The sequence below is a fragment of the Delphinus delphis genome, chromosome 19, assembly GCF_949987515.2.
Source record: "Delphinus delphis chromosome 19, mDelDel1.2, whole genome shotgun sequence".
Classification (NCBI taxonomy): Eukaryota; Metazoa; Chordata; class Mammalia; order Artiodactyla; family Delphinidae; genus Delphinus; species Delphinus delphis.
In genome coordinates this window covers 26,607,020-26,623,420 of record NC_082701.1, presented here as the reverse complement: position 1 = coordinate 26,623,420, position 16,401 = coordinate 26,607,020, and the positions used below count along the sequence as shown (strand labels likewise).

The 16,401-nt window shown below is 40.9% G+C and overlaps 1 protein-coding gene across 3 annotated transcripts in view; it reads left to right on the top strand.

The window, feature by feature from the left end:
* Positions 1–16,401, top strand: part of TADA2A (transcriptional adaptor 2A) — a 47,805-nt gene that overhangs the window by 8,859 nt on the left and 22,545 nt on the right. For 2 of the 3 annotated variants that reach the window (XM_059996354.1, XM_059996353.1), the window contains exons 3-7: positions 1,774–1,880; positions 3,273–3,332; positions 12,039–12,130; positions 14,915–15,072; positions 16,269–16,357. In XM_059996354.1, the coding sequence (XP_059852337.1) occupies positions 1,774–1,880; positions 3,273–3,332; positions 12,039–12,130; positions 14,915–15,072; positions 16,269–16,357 (506 nt within the window). The remainder of the gene's footprint in view (positions 1–1,773; positions 1,881–3,272; positions 3,333–12,038; positions 12,131–14,914; positions 15,073–16,268; positions 16,358–16,401) is intronic. The other variant, XM_059996355.1, reaches the window with a different exon arrangement.

Sequence of the window (16,401 nt, the reverse complement as noted above, 5' to 3'; positions counted from 1 at the left end):
TTCTCCACACCCTATCCAGCATTTATTGTTTGTAGATTTTTTTTTTTTTTTTGATGTACGCGGGCCTCTCACCGCTGCGGCCTCTCCCGTTGCGGAGTACAGGCTCTGGATGCACAGGCCCAGCGGCCATGGCTCACGGGCCCAGCCGCTCTGTGGCATGTGGGATCCTCCCGGACCGGGGCACGAACCCACACCCCCCCGCATTGCCAGGTGGACTCTCAACCACTGCGCCACCAGGGAAGCCCCTGTTTGTAGATTTTTTGATGATGGCCATTCTGACTGGTGTGAGATGATACCTCATTGTAGTTTTGATTAGCATTTCTCTAAAAAACAATTACTTCTTGACATGAGGGTTTAAAAACTCTTTAGGTCAGTCATTGGCCAATTTTTTGTTGTTGAAGAAAGTTTGAGGAAAGAAAAGCAAGCTCATATCATTAAAAGAAAAGGATGCGAGGGCTTCCCTGGTGGCCCAGTGGTTGAGAGTCCGCCTGCCGATGCAGGGGACACAGGTTCGTGCCCAGGTCCGGGAGGATCCCACGTGCCACGGAGCGGCTGGGCCCGTGAGCCATGGCCGCTGAGCCTGCACGTCCGGACCCTATGCTCCGCAACGGGAGAGGCCACAACAGGGAGAGGCCCGCATACCGCAAAAAAAAAAGAAACAAAAGGATGTGAGGAAGAAGGTAATTTGGTAAAAATTGACATTTAATATAAAATAATTTTTGTTCTTCCATTTCAAAATTTTAAATGGGAGAAGTGGGGTAGTTGCTGTTCCACATGTTTATTTTGAAGCTACTGCCAGAAAGATTACCTTTCTTTTCCTCTGTCATTTTTTTCTCCAGGTCTTCATTTAGAAGCAAAAGAAAAGAAAAATAATCACCACTTACAGGAGGGAAAGGTGCCTTGAAGAGTGTTTCTTGGACTTTAGGAAGGAAAATGCTATTGCAGAATGTGAGAAATTCTGCGCCAGGCCAAACAGATTAAATCCCTTCTCTACCTTCAGAGCCTGTTTTCTTAGACTTCTGTTGATCACAGAGAACAACTCTGCTAGGTTGCCCTGACTCAAGAGTGGCAGAGTTTGGGACAGCCAGGGACACACACACATCTGCATTTTTATGACTTTAGAGAGTTTGGATTATACTCCTTGCCTTGATATTGCGGAGACATTACTGTCATTGGAACTGGAGGAAGGTCTGCTCTGTTCTCTACTTACTGTGGGAGAAAGGGAGGGAGCTGTCCTGAGTTTAACTCCCAAATCAAATATGAAGTAGTACATCCCAAGACATGTTTAAAGGGTTTTTCTTTACCAACTTTTTATTATGAAAAATTTCAAACTTATAGAAAGTTGAAAGAACAGTACAGCAATTATTGCCCATTACCCAGACCCAGCAGTTATTAACATTTTGTCAGATTGGCTTTATCTATAACTATATATGTGTTATGTAGGTATGTGACATTATTTTCCCCTGGGAAAATAAATTGTGGGCATTATGAAACTTCCAGTTCAAACTTGTGTTTGTAAATTTCTCTGCAGGGGCAATATCTACTTAAATGCTATTTAAAATAGTAGATATACTGTAGGTAGGAACAAAACTGGCCTGAAATAAAAAGGAACATAATTTTTGTTTTTTCTTATTTGGAATGAGCTCATCTTGTCTCCATGAACTTTTCAGCACAGCTTACTACCTTGTGTGATCATTTGCAGATTTTCACCTTCTCGCATTTAATATAATCATAAGGTGTTTTGAAGCTAGTATATTTTTCTTTTTGTTATAGATGATCCCTCTGATAAGCCACCTTGCCGAGGCTGCTCCTCCTACCTCATGGAGCCTTATATCAAGTGTGCTGAATGTGGGCCACCTCCTTTTTTCCTGTGCTTGCAGGTAACTCTTTAAGGGGAGGCTTGCCTAGTTTTATGGATATAGTAAATTCAGAGATGACTATCAATTCCTCAGAAGGACCATACCTTATTAAGTCTATTTTTTCCAGTCAATATTGAATTACACATTTTGCCAGTGAAAAATTGGGGAACAGAGCAGGATGGATGAGATAGACTGTTGAATATTCCACTTCCCTGTATCAACCTAATGCTGTTTTTACCAGTAAATTTCAAGTATTGGGACTACAGGAAATAGAATTGGAGGATTATTCCTTTTGATAGCACCTATGACACTGTTTTTTGGTCTTACCGAAGAGTGATGTTTGGGCAGGTGACAAACCAGGGAACAAACTATTTCGTCGATGATAGTGGTAATAGCAATACTAATGATAAGTGCTGGGCTTCCCTCATGGCGCAGTGGTTAAGAATCCGCCTGCCAATGCAGGGGACATGGGTTTGGGCCCTGGTTCTGGAAGATCCCACATGCTGCGGAGCAACTAAGCCCATGTGCCACAACTACTGGGCCTGCGCTCTAGAGCACGCGTGCCACAGCTACTGAGCCCGCGTGCCACAACTGCTGAAGCCCATGCACCTAGAGCCCGTGCTCCGCAACAAGAGAAGCCACTGCAATGAGAAGCCCGCACACTTCAACGAAGAGTAGCCCCCGCTCACCGCAACTAGAGAAAGCCTGTGCGCAGCAACGAAGACCCAACGCAGCCAAAAATAAATAAAATTTTAAAAAATTGTTTAAAAAAAATACTAATGATAAGTGCTTACTCTGTGCCAGGCACTATCTTGAGTACTTTGCATGAATTAACCTTTAAATCATAACTGCAACCCTAGGAAGTAACTATGATTAGTATTCCTATATTATAAAGGAAACTCAGGCAAAGAGAGGTTAAATAATTGGCTCAAGGTCACACAGCAAATACCATATTTTATCAGATCCAAGATGCTGTTGATTAAAAGAAACATCCCAATTTCAGAAATGTTAAAGTGTAAAAATGGCTGATGGAAGTTGTAATATACTTTTCATTATAAGATGAATCCACATTTCAGAGTTTTAAAATATGAAATAATACATGTCTTAGAATCGCTGAAATAAGCTAAGAGCCAGGATTCAAATTTAGGCAGTCTGCTTCCAGGGCTTATGCTTTTATAAAAGGAGGAGTTGTCCTAGGAAAAACTCTTTTTTTCAGATCATTGTTTTTCTCTATGTGGGCCATTGAAAGGCTGCGATCATGAACTTAACCTTCCTGTTGTGGCTGCAGACAAGACTAAATGAATTCTTAAAAACTCATCACAAGAGTAAAATACCCCCAAGCCATCTTCTGTCCTTTAAGAAAGCATTTCAAAACGTAGCTTTTTGGTAACTTAATTTTCTTTTCTTTTGCAGTGTTTCACTCGAGGATTTGAGTACAAGAAACATCAAAGTGATCATACTTACGAAATAATGGTAATGATGAAGTTGTAGGAATTTCCCTTCATTTTCAAGTATTATACTGGGAATTAGTCTTTTTATTTCTTCATCTGCAAGTATCTCACTTTTCTTTCGCCCACTTCTGGATTAGGTAATCGTTGCGCAATAAGCTTTTTAGGGTTTTATGGATCTTCTAAGGCATTTAAGTCCAAAAAATCATTCATATACTCAGATTTTTGGTTTAAATTAGAAGGAATTTAAAGGAAGTGCTTTTTGACATTTACTAATATAAGGATCAGAGGTTTGTGGTTTTCTAAGTTCATTGATAAACATGCAGTAAATGTGTTGTCGCTGTGTTTGGCTAATGGCATTTTTACGTGGTTTGTGTGGGCAGTGGTGATGTTTATATCTGGCACTCAACCTCCCCAGCCTTGGGAAAATTAGTTACCCTCGGAGAGTTAAGTTGTAAAATGGATGTAGGGTGAATAACATAGTAATATACAGAATCACTTTGAAGAGGTAGACTGACTTATAGGCCAGAATAAGACTTGGCTGTAATTTGATTGTTTGCCGCCTCTAAAGAAGGAATGAGAGGCAGATGTTGGCAGTGTCCTTCCAATATCTAGCCAGAGGAACGGGCACTTTAATAAGCCAAAGTGAATATGTGGTATGCTTGACAGGTCTATATACAGTACCTTTGTCAGTTATCAGAGCCTAACTCCTAGGTCACCAAGTAGTTTTCTTACATTTGGCCTCCCATGTTGTTTTTCTTACAGGAAGGAATGCTGGTTGGGCATCTACTTGACAGTAATTTCACATCATGGGTTAATCCATTGATACATGTGTTAGTTTTCTCTTGCTGCCATAACAACTTAACCAAAAATGAAGGAGCTTAAACAACAACACAAATTTATCCTCTCACAATTCTGTTGGTCAGAAGACCATTAGACTCAGTGGTTTGCTCCAGATTCTGTAAGGCTGAAATGAAAGTGTTGACCTGTCTGGGTTTTTATCTGGAGACCTTGCGGGAGAATCCACTTCCAGTCTACTTCCATTCTCATTCAAGTTGTTGACAGAATTCACTGCTGGGTGGTTGTAGGACTGATGCTACTGTTTCCTTATTAGTTGTTGGCCAGGGCTTACTCTTAGTCTCTAGAGGTTCCTGGCCCTCATTCTCAGTATTCAAAGCCAGCAATGGCAGGGAGTCCTTGAGGGTTACTGATGAAATGCTTGGCGTCTCTCTGACCTCTCCTGGTTCATCTCTCCTGTGCTGAATCTCTCTGACTCTTCTGCCTCTCTCTTCTACTTTTAAGGGCTGTGTGATTATATTGGGCCCACCAGCATAATCTCCTTATTTTACAGTCAGTTGATTAGTACCTTAATCCCATTAGCATAGTCCCTTCACAGTAATATCTAGTTAGTGTTTGATTGAATAATCAGGGGACAGGAATCTTGGGGGCACTGGGGGACATCTTTAGAATTCTGTATACCGCAGCGCTGTAGCATATCTACTTCAGTCTCTTAAAAGTTTAGAAAGGGTAACTCAGCATCTCCAAGTCTGATTATTTATGAAGTCTTATTTAAGTGAGTTTCTGGGCCTGTAATGCTGAGAGTGAGATCCTGGTCCATAATGAATTAGTCAAAGAAATGCTCCTTAGTAAGAGTTCTTGGCAGCCAGCTGTCTAGCCTTCCCCTGCCTCTTTCTAAACACCCTCAGTCTTCTAAGTAGTTTCTTCACTAATTATAAGATTTGGAATACATTTTTTAATATTAGACTGTTTTTTAGAGAGTTACAGGTTCACAGCAAAATTGAGTGGAAAGTACAGAAATTTCTCTGCCCCCGCAAATGCATAACCTCCCCCATTATCAACATCCCCCACGAGAATTGTACATACATTATCATTGACGAACCTACGTTGACACCTCATTATCACCCAAAGTCCATAGTTTACATTAGGGTTCACTCTTGGTGATATACATTCTATGGGTTTGTAGAAATACATAATGACGTGTACCCACCATTATAGTATCATACAGAGTAGTTTCATGTTCCTAAAAATCTTCTGCCTGTTCATCTGTGCCTCCCCCCAGCCTCTGGTAACTACTGATCTTTTTACAGTCTCCATGGTTTTGCCTTGTCCAAAATGTCATATAGTTGGAATCATACAGCATGTAGCCTTTTCAGATTGGCTTCTTTCACCAAGTAATATGTATTTAAGTTTCCTCCATGTCTTTTCATGGCTTAATAGGTCATTTCTTTTTTAGCACTGAATAATATTCTGTTGTCTGGATGTACCACAGTTTATTTATTCATCCACCTACTGAAGGACATCTTGGTTGCTTCCAAGTTTTGACAATTAAGAATAAAGCAGATATAAATATCCATGTGCAGGTTTTTCTATGGACATAAGTTTTCAACTCCTTGGGCAAATACCAAGGAACATGGCTGCTGGATCACATGGTAAGAGTATGTTTAGTTTTGTAAGAAACTGTCAAACTGCCCAAAGTGGCCATACCATTTTGCATTCCCACCAGCAGTGAAAGAGAGTTCCTGTTGCTCCACATCCTCGTCTGCATTTGGTGTTGTCAGTGTTCTGGATTTTGGCCATTCTGATAGGTATATAACGCTATCTTGTTGTTTTAACTTGCATTTCTCTGACAACATATGATGTGGAACATCTTTTCATATGAATTTTTTTTCCCTTTTGTTAATTGCAAAATGAATGAAGGGCTGGGGGAGAGTATGGTCAAAGTAGCTGTGGCTTTGAGTTCATTTCACCAGGGTTATCAGATCTTCAGAAAGTTGACTTATTCTTCCTAAATTCACACAAGAATGCCTAGAACCAGAATACAAATTTATTCATTTGAATTGTGAAAATAATTCCTTAAAGGATAATTCAGTATGGTTTGGGTAGATTGAAGTTATCCACTGCCGGCAAGCTGACCATGAGCTCTCTTCAGCTGTTCTGGGCACCATCCCTTCTGCATAATGCTGACGGCACGAAGTTTCACTCCAAGTCCACCTAACTCTTCAGATTACTTCATCCTTTTCTCACATATTCTTTACCCATACAAACACATTTCAGAATTCTGTCCTTTATTTTGTAGAGCTTTTGGAGGTTACTAATACTCTCTTTTTTCTGCTAGTCTTTATCTATTCCCAGATAAGGAAAAGAAGAATCTTTCCTTCCGTAGGAATGATGACCAAATTTTGCTCCTCTACACACGAAGCCACTAAAAACTTGATTTTTTTCTTTTTGCATATGAAGCCTCAGAAAACTTTAAATGGTTTTCAGTACTTTTGCCATCTCACAGTGCTGTATTTTTGGAAGTTGCTCATGCTGTAGTGGGTGGTGCATTAATCAAGATTTCTGAGTTCTTTGCCTATTTTTGTCTTATAATTCTTAGAACCTTAAACAAGTCAAGGCACCTCTTTCAGCCACACCCTTTATACCAGTGATTCTTAAACTTTAGTGCATAAGAATCACCTGGGAGATTCTTAAAATCATAGATTACTAGGCCTCACTGTTAGAAATTCTGGTTCAGTAGGGCCAAGGTTGGGTCCAGAAATTGAATAATATTGATTCAACTTTAAGAAAAACTGACATGCCCATTTATTTTTTGGTGTAGGAAGTCTTTCTGGTTTATCTCACAGTAAAGTTGGTGAGGACTAATTAATATTCTAAAATACTCTTTTAGAAATAACAGGCTTTTCAACTATGAGTTGTCATATTTACCTGTATTCATGGTACTTTCCAGATTGAGTGATTATTTTGAATTTAATACAGACATAGACTCTGAAATTTCTCTTTTGGATCTCGTATCTGAAATATCTCATGTGAGGCATATTCCTAGTACGTGCTTAGATAAAATGTATTGCTTATTAGTAATGTAATTTCACAGATCACAGATTTTTTTTGCCATTAACAAAAGATAGAACAATTTATAAACGCCCGTGTGATCTGAGGATTTCTTGTGTCACTTTTTTTTTTTTAACTTATAGTAAATTTCAAGCATATACTAAAATACAGAAAATGGTGTTTCAGTTATCTGTTGCCTCTAATAACTGCCTCAAAACTTCATGGTATAGGGACTTCCCTGGTGGCGCAGTGGTTAAGAATCTGCCTGCCAATGCAGGGGACACGGGTTCGAGCCCTGGTCCAGGAAGATCGCACATGCCGTGGAGCAACTAAGCCCGTGCGCCACAACTACCGAGCCCGTGCTCTAGAGCCCACAAGCCACAACTGCTGAGCCCACGGGCTGCAACTACTGAAGCCCACGTATCTAGAGCCCGTGCTCCGCAACAAAGAGAAGCCACCGTGATGAGAAGCCCATGCACTGCAAGGAAGAGTAGCCCCCGCTTGCCACAACTAGAGAAAGCCCACGCGCAGCAACGAAGACCAGACTCAACACAGCCAAAGATTAATTAATTAACAAACAAACAAACGAAAAAGCTTCATGGTTTAAAATAACAGCCATTTTATTATCTCTCACAGTTTTGTGGGTCAGGAATTCAGATTGGCACCATGAGAGTAGCTTTCATTGGTTCCACATGGTGTGCTGGGAATGGAAGTCCAAGGGGGTTTTTTCACTTTTAGCACCTCAGAATGGCTTGAGTTGGTTGAACTGGAATATCTTAACTGCCTGAGGCCTTTGGTTCCTCTCCAGGTAGCCTTAGGGCCTCCCCCTCTCCCTGTGGCCTCTCCACGTGGTCTTTCCAGAAAGGAGGCTAGAAATCTTATGTGGTGGTTCAGGGCTACCAAAGACGAAAAAGTAGAAGCTGCCAGGCCTTCTTAAGCAAGTCACAGGTTCAACCCATATTAAATGGGAAGGGACCACGTGAAGGTGTGAATTCTAGAAGTTCATTGGGGGCCACCATTGTAATCAACTACCACGTTTAGTGTAATAAATTCCCATATACCTGTCACTGGTTCTTAAAATTACCAACTCATACCCTATCTTGTTTCATCTAAACCCATACCCCTCCAGCTTATTTTGAAACAAATCCCCTAGATATCATATCATTTCATCTGTAAATGTCTCATTAGGTCACTCTAAAATTTTAAAGTAACTCAGTTCACATTTCTCCAGTCATCTCAAAAAAGCTTTTAAAAACAAAACTCTGCTCTCTTCTCCACACCTGAAACAATCACTATTCTGATTTTTATCACCATAGATCAGTTTTGCATATTCTAGAACTGCATATAAATGGATTCATTCTGTATGTACTCTTGTGTCTGGTTTCTTTCATTCAGCATGTTTTTGAGATTTATTCAAGTTGTATATAATAATAGTTCATTCTTTTCTGTTACTGAGTAATATTTCATGGTATGAGTATAGCACAGTTTGTTTATCCATTCTCCTGTTGATAGAGACTGGGCTTTGCCTAGTTTGGGGCTATTAAGAGTAAAGCTGCTGTGAGGGACTTCCCTGGTGGTCCAGTGGTTGGGATTTTGCCTTCCAATACAGGGGGTCTCGTTGGAGAGCTAAGATCCAACATGCGTCAGGGCCAAAAAACCAAAACATAAAACAGAAGCCATATTGTAACAAATTCAATAAAGACTTTAAAAATGGCCCACATCAAAAAAAAAAAAGAAAAAAAGAAAGGGACTTCCCTGGTGGTGCAGTGGTTAAGAATCCGCCTGCCAGTGCAGGGTACACGGGTTTGAGCCCAGGTCCGGGAAGATCCCACATGCCGCGGAGCAACTAAGCCTGTGCGCCACAACTGCTGAGCCCGTGCTCTAGAGCCCGCGAGCCACAACTACTAAGCCGACATGCCACAGCTACTGAAGCCCGCGTGTCTAGAGCCTGTGCTCCGCAACAAGAGAAGCCACCGTGATGAGAAGCCCACGTACTGCAACAAAGAGTAGCCCCTGCTCGCCGCAACTAGAAAAGCACACGCAGCAATGAAGATCCAATGCAGCCAAAAAATAAATACATAAATAAATTATTATTATTATTTTTTTTTTGGCGGTATGCGGGCCTCTCACTGTTATGGCCTCTCCCGTTGTGGAGCAGGCCTAGCCACTCCACGGCATGTGGGATCTTCCCGGACTGGGGCACGAACCCGTGTCCCCTGCATTGGCGGGTGGACTCTCAACCACTGCGCCACCAGGGAAGCCCATAAATAAATTAATTTTTAAAAAATACTTTAAGAAAGAAAAAAAGAATAAAGCTGCTTTGAACATTTTTGTATAAGGCTTTCTATGGACGTATATTTTCGTTTTTCTTGGGTAAACACTTAGGAGTGGAATTGCTGGGTCATAAAATAAATGATTATTTAACTTTTAAGAAACTGTCAAAAAGTTCCCTTAAATGGTTGTATCACTTTACACCTCAGCTAGCAGCGTATGAGAGTTCTGATTGCTCCACATGCTTGCCAAGTTTTGTTATTGTCATTTTCTTCATCCTGGTATTCTAGTGGGCATGGTGAATGTGTAGTGGTGTCATCATTTTTCTTTTACCTTTTACAGTGCTATTTGGAATTCAGATATGGTCCATACATTCCAGTTGATTGCCTCATATATTTATCCTGTGGGTTCTCCCTCTCCTTCCCCTCCTTCTCTCACTCTTTCTCTTGTCTCATATAGTTTGATTGTTTAAAAACCTGGGTTTATCTTATGGATGTTACTGCAGTCTAGATTTTGCTGATTAACGTGTTCCTCTGACTTCTGTGTTTCCTATAAATTAGTAGTTAATATATACTGGCTATATCAGATTCATTCATGATCATTGTTTAGACCTTTTCTTCTGGGATTGCAAAATACATAGTTATCTTTCAATTCTATCACTCCTTTTAATTTATGAGATTAAATAATTCTATAAAAAGAAAGTTTATTATCTATGTGGTCACCCTGAGGTAAAGTTTGTACAGAAGGGCAGGATAAATTATTTCCATTATTTACTAGTTTTCAAAGTATGAGTTGGTTCCCTGGCATCCTCTAGATATTTAGAATGTTTAATGTGTTGTAATCCTTTGCAGTTCTTATTAATTCAGAATGTTCCATTTTTGGTCAGTGGGAGCCTCTACAAGTTGACCTCTGAATCCTTTTGACAGGACTCTTTTCGTCTTTGAGAGTTTCTTTGATTTCCAGTGTAATGAAGTGTTCCAGTCTCATCTTGTACATTTCCTACCCAAACCTGGAATTGCCTTTTTCTTCAAGGAGCCCTGGTTCCTTTAGTGGGAAATTGTATTTAGAGACCACATACTGGGTACTAGAAGTGTTAATTGCTACTGGGTTTGTCATTTTTTCTAGACCTTTTCACTGAACAGTGATAGGAATTTTTTTTTTAATTTCTTGTACAATTTTTAAAGGTGACACGTCATTTACAGTTATTACAAAATATTGGCTGTGTTTCCTGTGTTGTACAATACATCCTTGTAGCCTCTCTTACACCCAGTAGTTTGTACCTCCCACTTCTCCACCCCTGTATTGTGCCCCCCTCTCCCCGACTGGTAATCACTAGTTCTCTATATAGGAAATTATTGTTTTAAGACAAATACATCATGAGTTCATACTAAAACTTTCTTGTTTTTTAAATTTATTTATTAATTTATTTTTTATTTTTTTGGCTGCGTTGGGTCTTCGTTGCTGCACGCGGGCTTTCTCTACCTACAGTGAGTGGGGGCTGTTCTTTGTTGCAGTTCCCGGGCTTCTCATTGCGGTGGCTTCTCTTGTTGTGGAGCATGAGCTCTAGGCATGCGGGCTTCAGCAGTTGTGGCACGCGGGCTCAGTAGCTGTGGCTTGTGGGCTCTAGAGCACAGGTTCAGTAGTTGTGACGCACGGGCTTAGCTACTCCTCAGCATGTGGGATCTTCCCAGACCAGGGCTCGAACCCATGTCCCCTGCATTGGCAGGCGGATTCTTAACCACTGTGCCACCAGGGAAGTCCCCATATTAAAACTTTCAATTCAAATAACAAGAGTACATGGTTTTACATAGCCTCATAGATCTTACATCTCTTTTTTTTCCCCAAGCTCCAAGTCCCACTGTGCAGTGACACCAATACAGTTACTTATTTGCTTTACCCCACAGCATATCAACATGTAATAATCTCAGAACAACTGTACCAACACTACTTGAAAACAGTTTAAGATTTTTTTGGCAGTTCCTTTTACTTTTAAGGTATATTCTACTAGAAATAAATAGTCAAGTTACTGTGTTTTAGTCACTTGGGATTGTTTCTTCCTGTGTGATTATGCCTTAAAATTAATTCACAGGTTTATGTCATTTTGCTTTTGATTCTTGTGATTTTAAAATTTAATAGTTAATGTACAGTGTTTATGTTTTCAAAGTCAAGTCTACAAACAAGGAATATTCAGAGAGGTCCAGCTTCTATCCTTGTCCTTTCCACCCTATTTCCTCCCTCCCTCCCCCACAGGTAAACTTGGTTTTAATATATGGTTTATTCTTGCATTTTAAATGATAGGAATATGCATATTTGTATTCCTATCTTTCTTAGCTAAATGGGAACATACTATAATACTTACCTTTACCTTTTTGCTAAGTTTAAAAAAACATATATTTCTGCCTGAGTTACAGTGGCATTTATGGTTGATAATATTTATTGTAGCTAATGGTGGAAGTAGAGGTGGGGGGGTGTGGACAGCTAATAAGAATGTACTGTAGGCACCTCTCAATACCATGAGAATGACAGCCATTTGACTATAATTAGGATTACATTTGGGGTTGCCGGGTTCCATTTCTGTGTCTGTTCTTAGGCCAAACTTTTTCTTCCTTAGACCTCAGATTTTCCTGTTCTTGACCCCAGCTGGACTGCTCAAGAAGAAATGGCCCTTTTAGAAGCTGTGATGGACTGTGGCTTTGGAAATTGGTAAGAGCTTGGGAATAAGGGTTCTCCTGCGCTAGTGGGCTCCAAAAAGAAGGTGCTGTTGAGGGTAAAAGGAGGAGCCTCAGGAAAAGGAGTTTGGGGGCCATATGTTGCTTTTCTATTGACCCATGACTTAGAGACAAGTCCTCTTCCCCTCTGCACATTATTTTCCAAGGCCTAAATGCCTCACACGGCTATGAGATGTTTAGTGGTCCATGACTCGATAGCTCTAAAGGGCTGCTTTGGACATATCCACACAAGGAAGGTTGGTTATTCCTTTCTGAATAGTGGGGAAGTTTAGACTTATTAGTTATTGCTCCTTTCTGATTTCTGAATTTTTCTTGGCTGTAGATGCCCTCGTCATTTAAGTGAGTCAGACTTTAGACAACCATGGCTTACCTGAGATTCAAGTTTGACAGACTGCCTATCCTCATTGCCTGTTTTTAGCTTGTAGATACCTGCAAGAACTGAATAGCACTCATGGCTGTTGCCATGTGAGGTGACACTGCTTACTAATAATACCACCACTTTCATTTTTACCTTTTGGGAGTATTTTCACACCGATGATTTCATTTTGTGAACTAGATAGCAGAGGCTTTTTTTTTTTTAAATGATTTTATTTATTTAGTTAGTTATTTTGGCTGAGTTGGGTATTTCTTGTGTTGCGCGGGCTTCCCATGGCAGTGGCTTCTCTTGTTGAGGAGCACGGGTTCCAGGCACGCGGGCTTCAGTAGTTGTGGGTCGTGGGCTCTAGAGCACAGGCTCAGTAGTTGTGGCTCATGGGCTTAGTTGCTCCACAGCATGTGGGATCTTCCCGGACCAGGGATCGAACATGTGTCGCCTGCCTTGGCAGGCGGATTCTTAACTAATGCACCACCAGGGAAGTCCCAGCAGAGGCTTTTTTTTTTTTTTTTTTTTTTTTTGCGGTATGCAGGCCTCTCACTGCTGTGGCCTCTCCTGTTGTGGAGCACAGGCTCCGGACGCGCAGGCTCAGCGGCCATGGCTCTCGGACCCAGCCGCTCCGTGTCATGTGGGACCTTCCCGGACCGGGGCACGAACCTGTGTCCACTGTATCGGCAGGCGGACTCTCAACCACTGCGCCACCAGGGAAGCCCCGGAGGCATTTTTAAATATATTTTGTTCATGAAGAATCTGAAGCTTAGGGAGTTAAAATGACTTCTTACGACCACATAGTTTATTAGTGAAGGGCCCTTAACTAGCTCTTCCTTGTCCTGACTTCCTAGTGTAGATAATCTATCCTGATGTTAATAGAATAATACTGTGCTGCCTCCCTTACGTCCAGGGCCTTGAAGAAGGAGAGTTGAGTTCAGTTCACATTTTGCTCGTATCCATTCATTCAACACTTATTAAGTATCATAAAATACTGTTTACTATGGGAATACCAAAGAAGATAGGAAAAGTGATCATTCGCTTGCTAGTTATCTTTGGCCTGGTTTTTCACTTTTTGCCTACCATTCTAACTGTAAAATAGGCTAATCCTCTTTGTCCCCCTTCCCTCTCAGCAAAGACCACAAAAAGACCATTGTTTCTCTATCCGCTAAGATACTATTAAGTAAGTAAGACACTAAGCTTGGTGGTGAGGATGCTAGAGCCAAGAATTATGACACGTATCCTGACCTCAAGAAGCTTATAGTCTAGTAGGGGAATCAAAATATATGTACAGATGATTGAAGTGCACAAAGCAGAGCATAGTAATGGCTTAGGAAAAGGACAAGTGAAGTACTGTGGAAGAGAGAAGTTGAGAGCAGACTTGGAGAGATTTCACCTCTACCTTTCCATCATCTGGGCCAGGAGTCAGAGGTCTTAAGTAAAAATTAAGTGGCTTTGTCACTTATGTGCTTTGTGTTCTTAAGCAAGTTTCTTAATCTCTTTGGGCCTCATTTTTTCATCTGTGAAATTGAGATAGTAAATACACTACATAGTTAATACTAGGATTTATTTAAATTATGTTGTGAATATTTCTAGCTGAGAGCTTGTTCTGTCGTGAGAGCTGTAGTAAAGAAATGTCTGTTCATGTGAAGTGTTTTGTAAACTATAAAACATGTGAATATAAAACTATTCTTGGGGCTTCCCTGCTGGCGCAGTGGTTGAGAGTCCACCTGCCGATGCAGGGGACACGGGTTCCTGCCTTGGTCCGGGAGGATCCCACGTGCCGTGGAGCGGCTGGGCCTGTGAGCCATGGCTGCTGAGCCTGCGCGTCCTGGGCCTGTACTCCGCAACGGGAGAGGCCACAACAGTGAGAGGCCCGCGTACCGCAAAAACAAACAAAAAAAAAACTACTCTTATGTACATTTTAAATGTTCTGAAGTGGCTTATTATTATTTATAGCAATTCTTTCGGTGGAGCCTAGCTTACATATTTTCTAGTGGTCTTCCTTTCTTTTGGTAGAAAGGAAAGGGCTTTTTATTTTTTTGGCCATGCCGTAAGGCATGTGGGATCTCCGTTTCCCGATCAGGGATCGAACCCGCACCCCCTGCATTGGAAGGGCAGAGTCTTAACCAGTGGACCGCCAGGGAAGTCCAGGAAAGGGCTTTTTAAATATTGTTTCCGTATCTCGGAATAGCAGGATTTGGAACATCAGATTGCACTAGTACTATGTTTATATTTGTCTCAATGTTCTGCTGATAGCTCCCTGATATCAATTTGGAGGTGTCAAGTTCCAGGCATTATATAGGTAGGACTTAAAATATGGAAAGAACAAACCATGCTTTGACCATTATGTATAAATGAAAGCACTACTTCCTTCTCTCTTTTTCCACACTCTAGGCAGGATGTAGCCAATCAAATGTGCACCAAGACCAAGGAGGAGTGTGAGAAGCACTACATGAAGCATTTCATCAATAACCCTCTATTTGCATCTACCCTGCTGAACCTGAAGCAAGCAGAGGAGGCAAAAACTGCTGACACAGCCATTCCATTTCACTGTAAGTACCTCCCTGTATCAGTAAGAGAGTTCAGTATTTAGCTTATTATAATTAATCATCTCAGTGTTAAGTCCAAGAAGCAATTTGTTATTTTTGTCCACTTGGTTGTGGTAATAATAGCAAACTTTTCGTTGTCTTTTTTTAAATTTTATTTTATTTTTAATTAATTTATTTTTTTTTTTTTGCGGTATGCGGGCCTCTTCCGTTGTGGAGCACAGGCTCTGGACGCGCAGGCTCAGCGGCCATGGCTCACGGGCCCAGCCGCTCCGCGGCATGTGGGATCCTCCCGGACCAGGGCATGAACCCATATCCCCTGCGTTGGCAGGTGGACTCTCAACCACTGCGCCACCAGGGAAGCCCATCGTTTTCTTTTTTTTAAATCTTATGTGACTTAGGGACTCATGGGTCTTCTAACAAAACGTAACCAAACCCATGATGAATTATAAATGGACATCTTTGCTGAATGACTCCCAGAGCACGAGTAATGAAATATGAATGTTTTTCTTTCCCCGCCTCTTTCCTCATACTCTCTGGAAACAGTTTCATAGGTGACTAACTCAAAACCTGATGATACCTCCTATTTGGATAGCCCTTTGGATGTTAGCACTTTGTTCTCAAATGCCTTCGACCATTTCTTCTTCATGGCAACCCAGTGAGACAGGCAGAGCAAGTGCTTTTGTTTTGCACACAAGGAAACTGAGATTCAGAAAGGTTAAATAATTTGTACAAGGTCATGGGACTAGTGGATGTTACAGTAGAGCCTGGACTCAATTCTGGCTTACTCCAAATCCAGTGGGGTTTTTTGCCTGTCAGTTGGATGGGATTTGTAAATTGAGATTGGTCCTAAGGGGTAAGGGAGCTGAAGCAGACAGGGTAAATACTTAAGTTCTGTAATACTGAAGAAAAGATCCTTGATTTTCTTTCATATTAGGAAAGCAAAAATAAGAGGGAATTTCTGTATTTACTTAGAGGATTCCCTAAGTCTTAGTTTCCTTTTCAAGAAATCAATTTGTTTCCATTAATACTTTATCTTTCTTTACTTTTTCTTTATAAAAATCTCTTGCATTTTATTTATCCTCTCAGACGCTGTCTTTTTCCAAACAAAAATATTTCAGAGTCTAAATTAGGACTTGCTTTGTGTCACTTTTTTATGCTAGTATCTTATTAAGTAACTAAGAAAAACTAAATTCTTTCAGCTACAGATGACCCTCCCCGACCTACCTTTGACTCCTTGCTTTCTCGGGACATGGCGGGATACATGCCAGCTCGAGCAGATTTCATTGAGGTAAGAGAAACTTGTTTTTGTTTAGGATGAGGCTATCTCTCTTA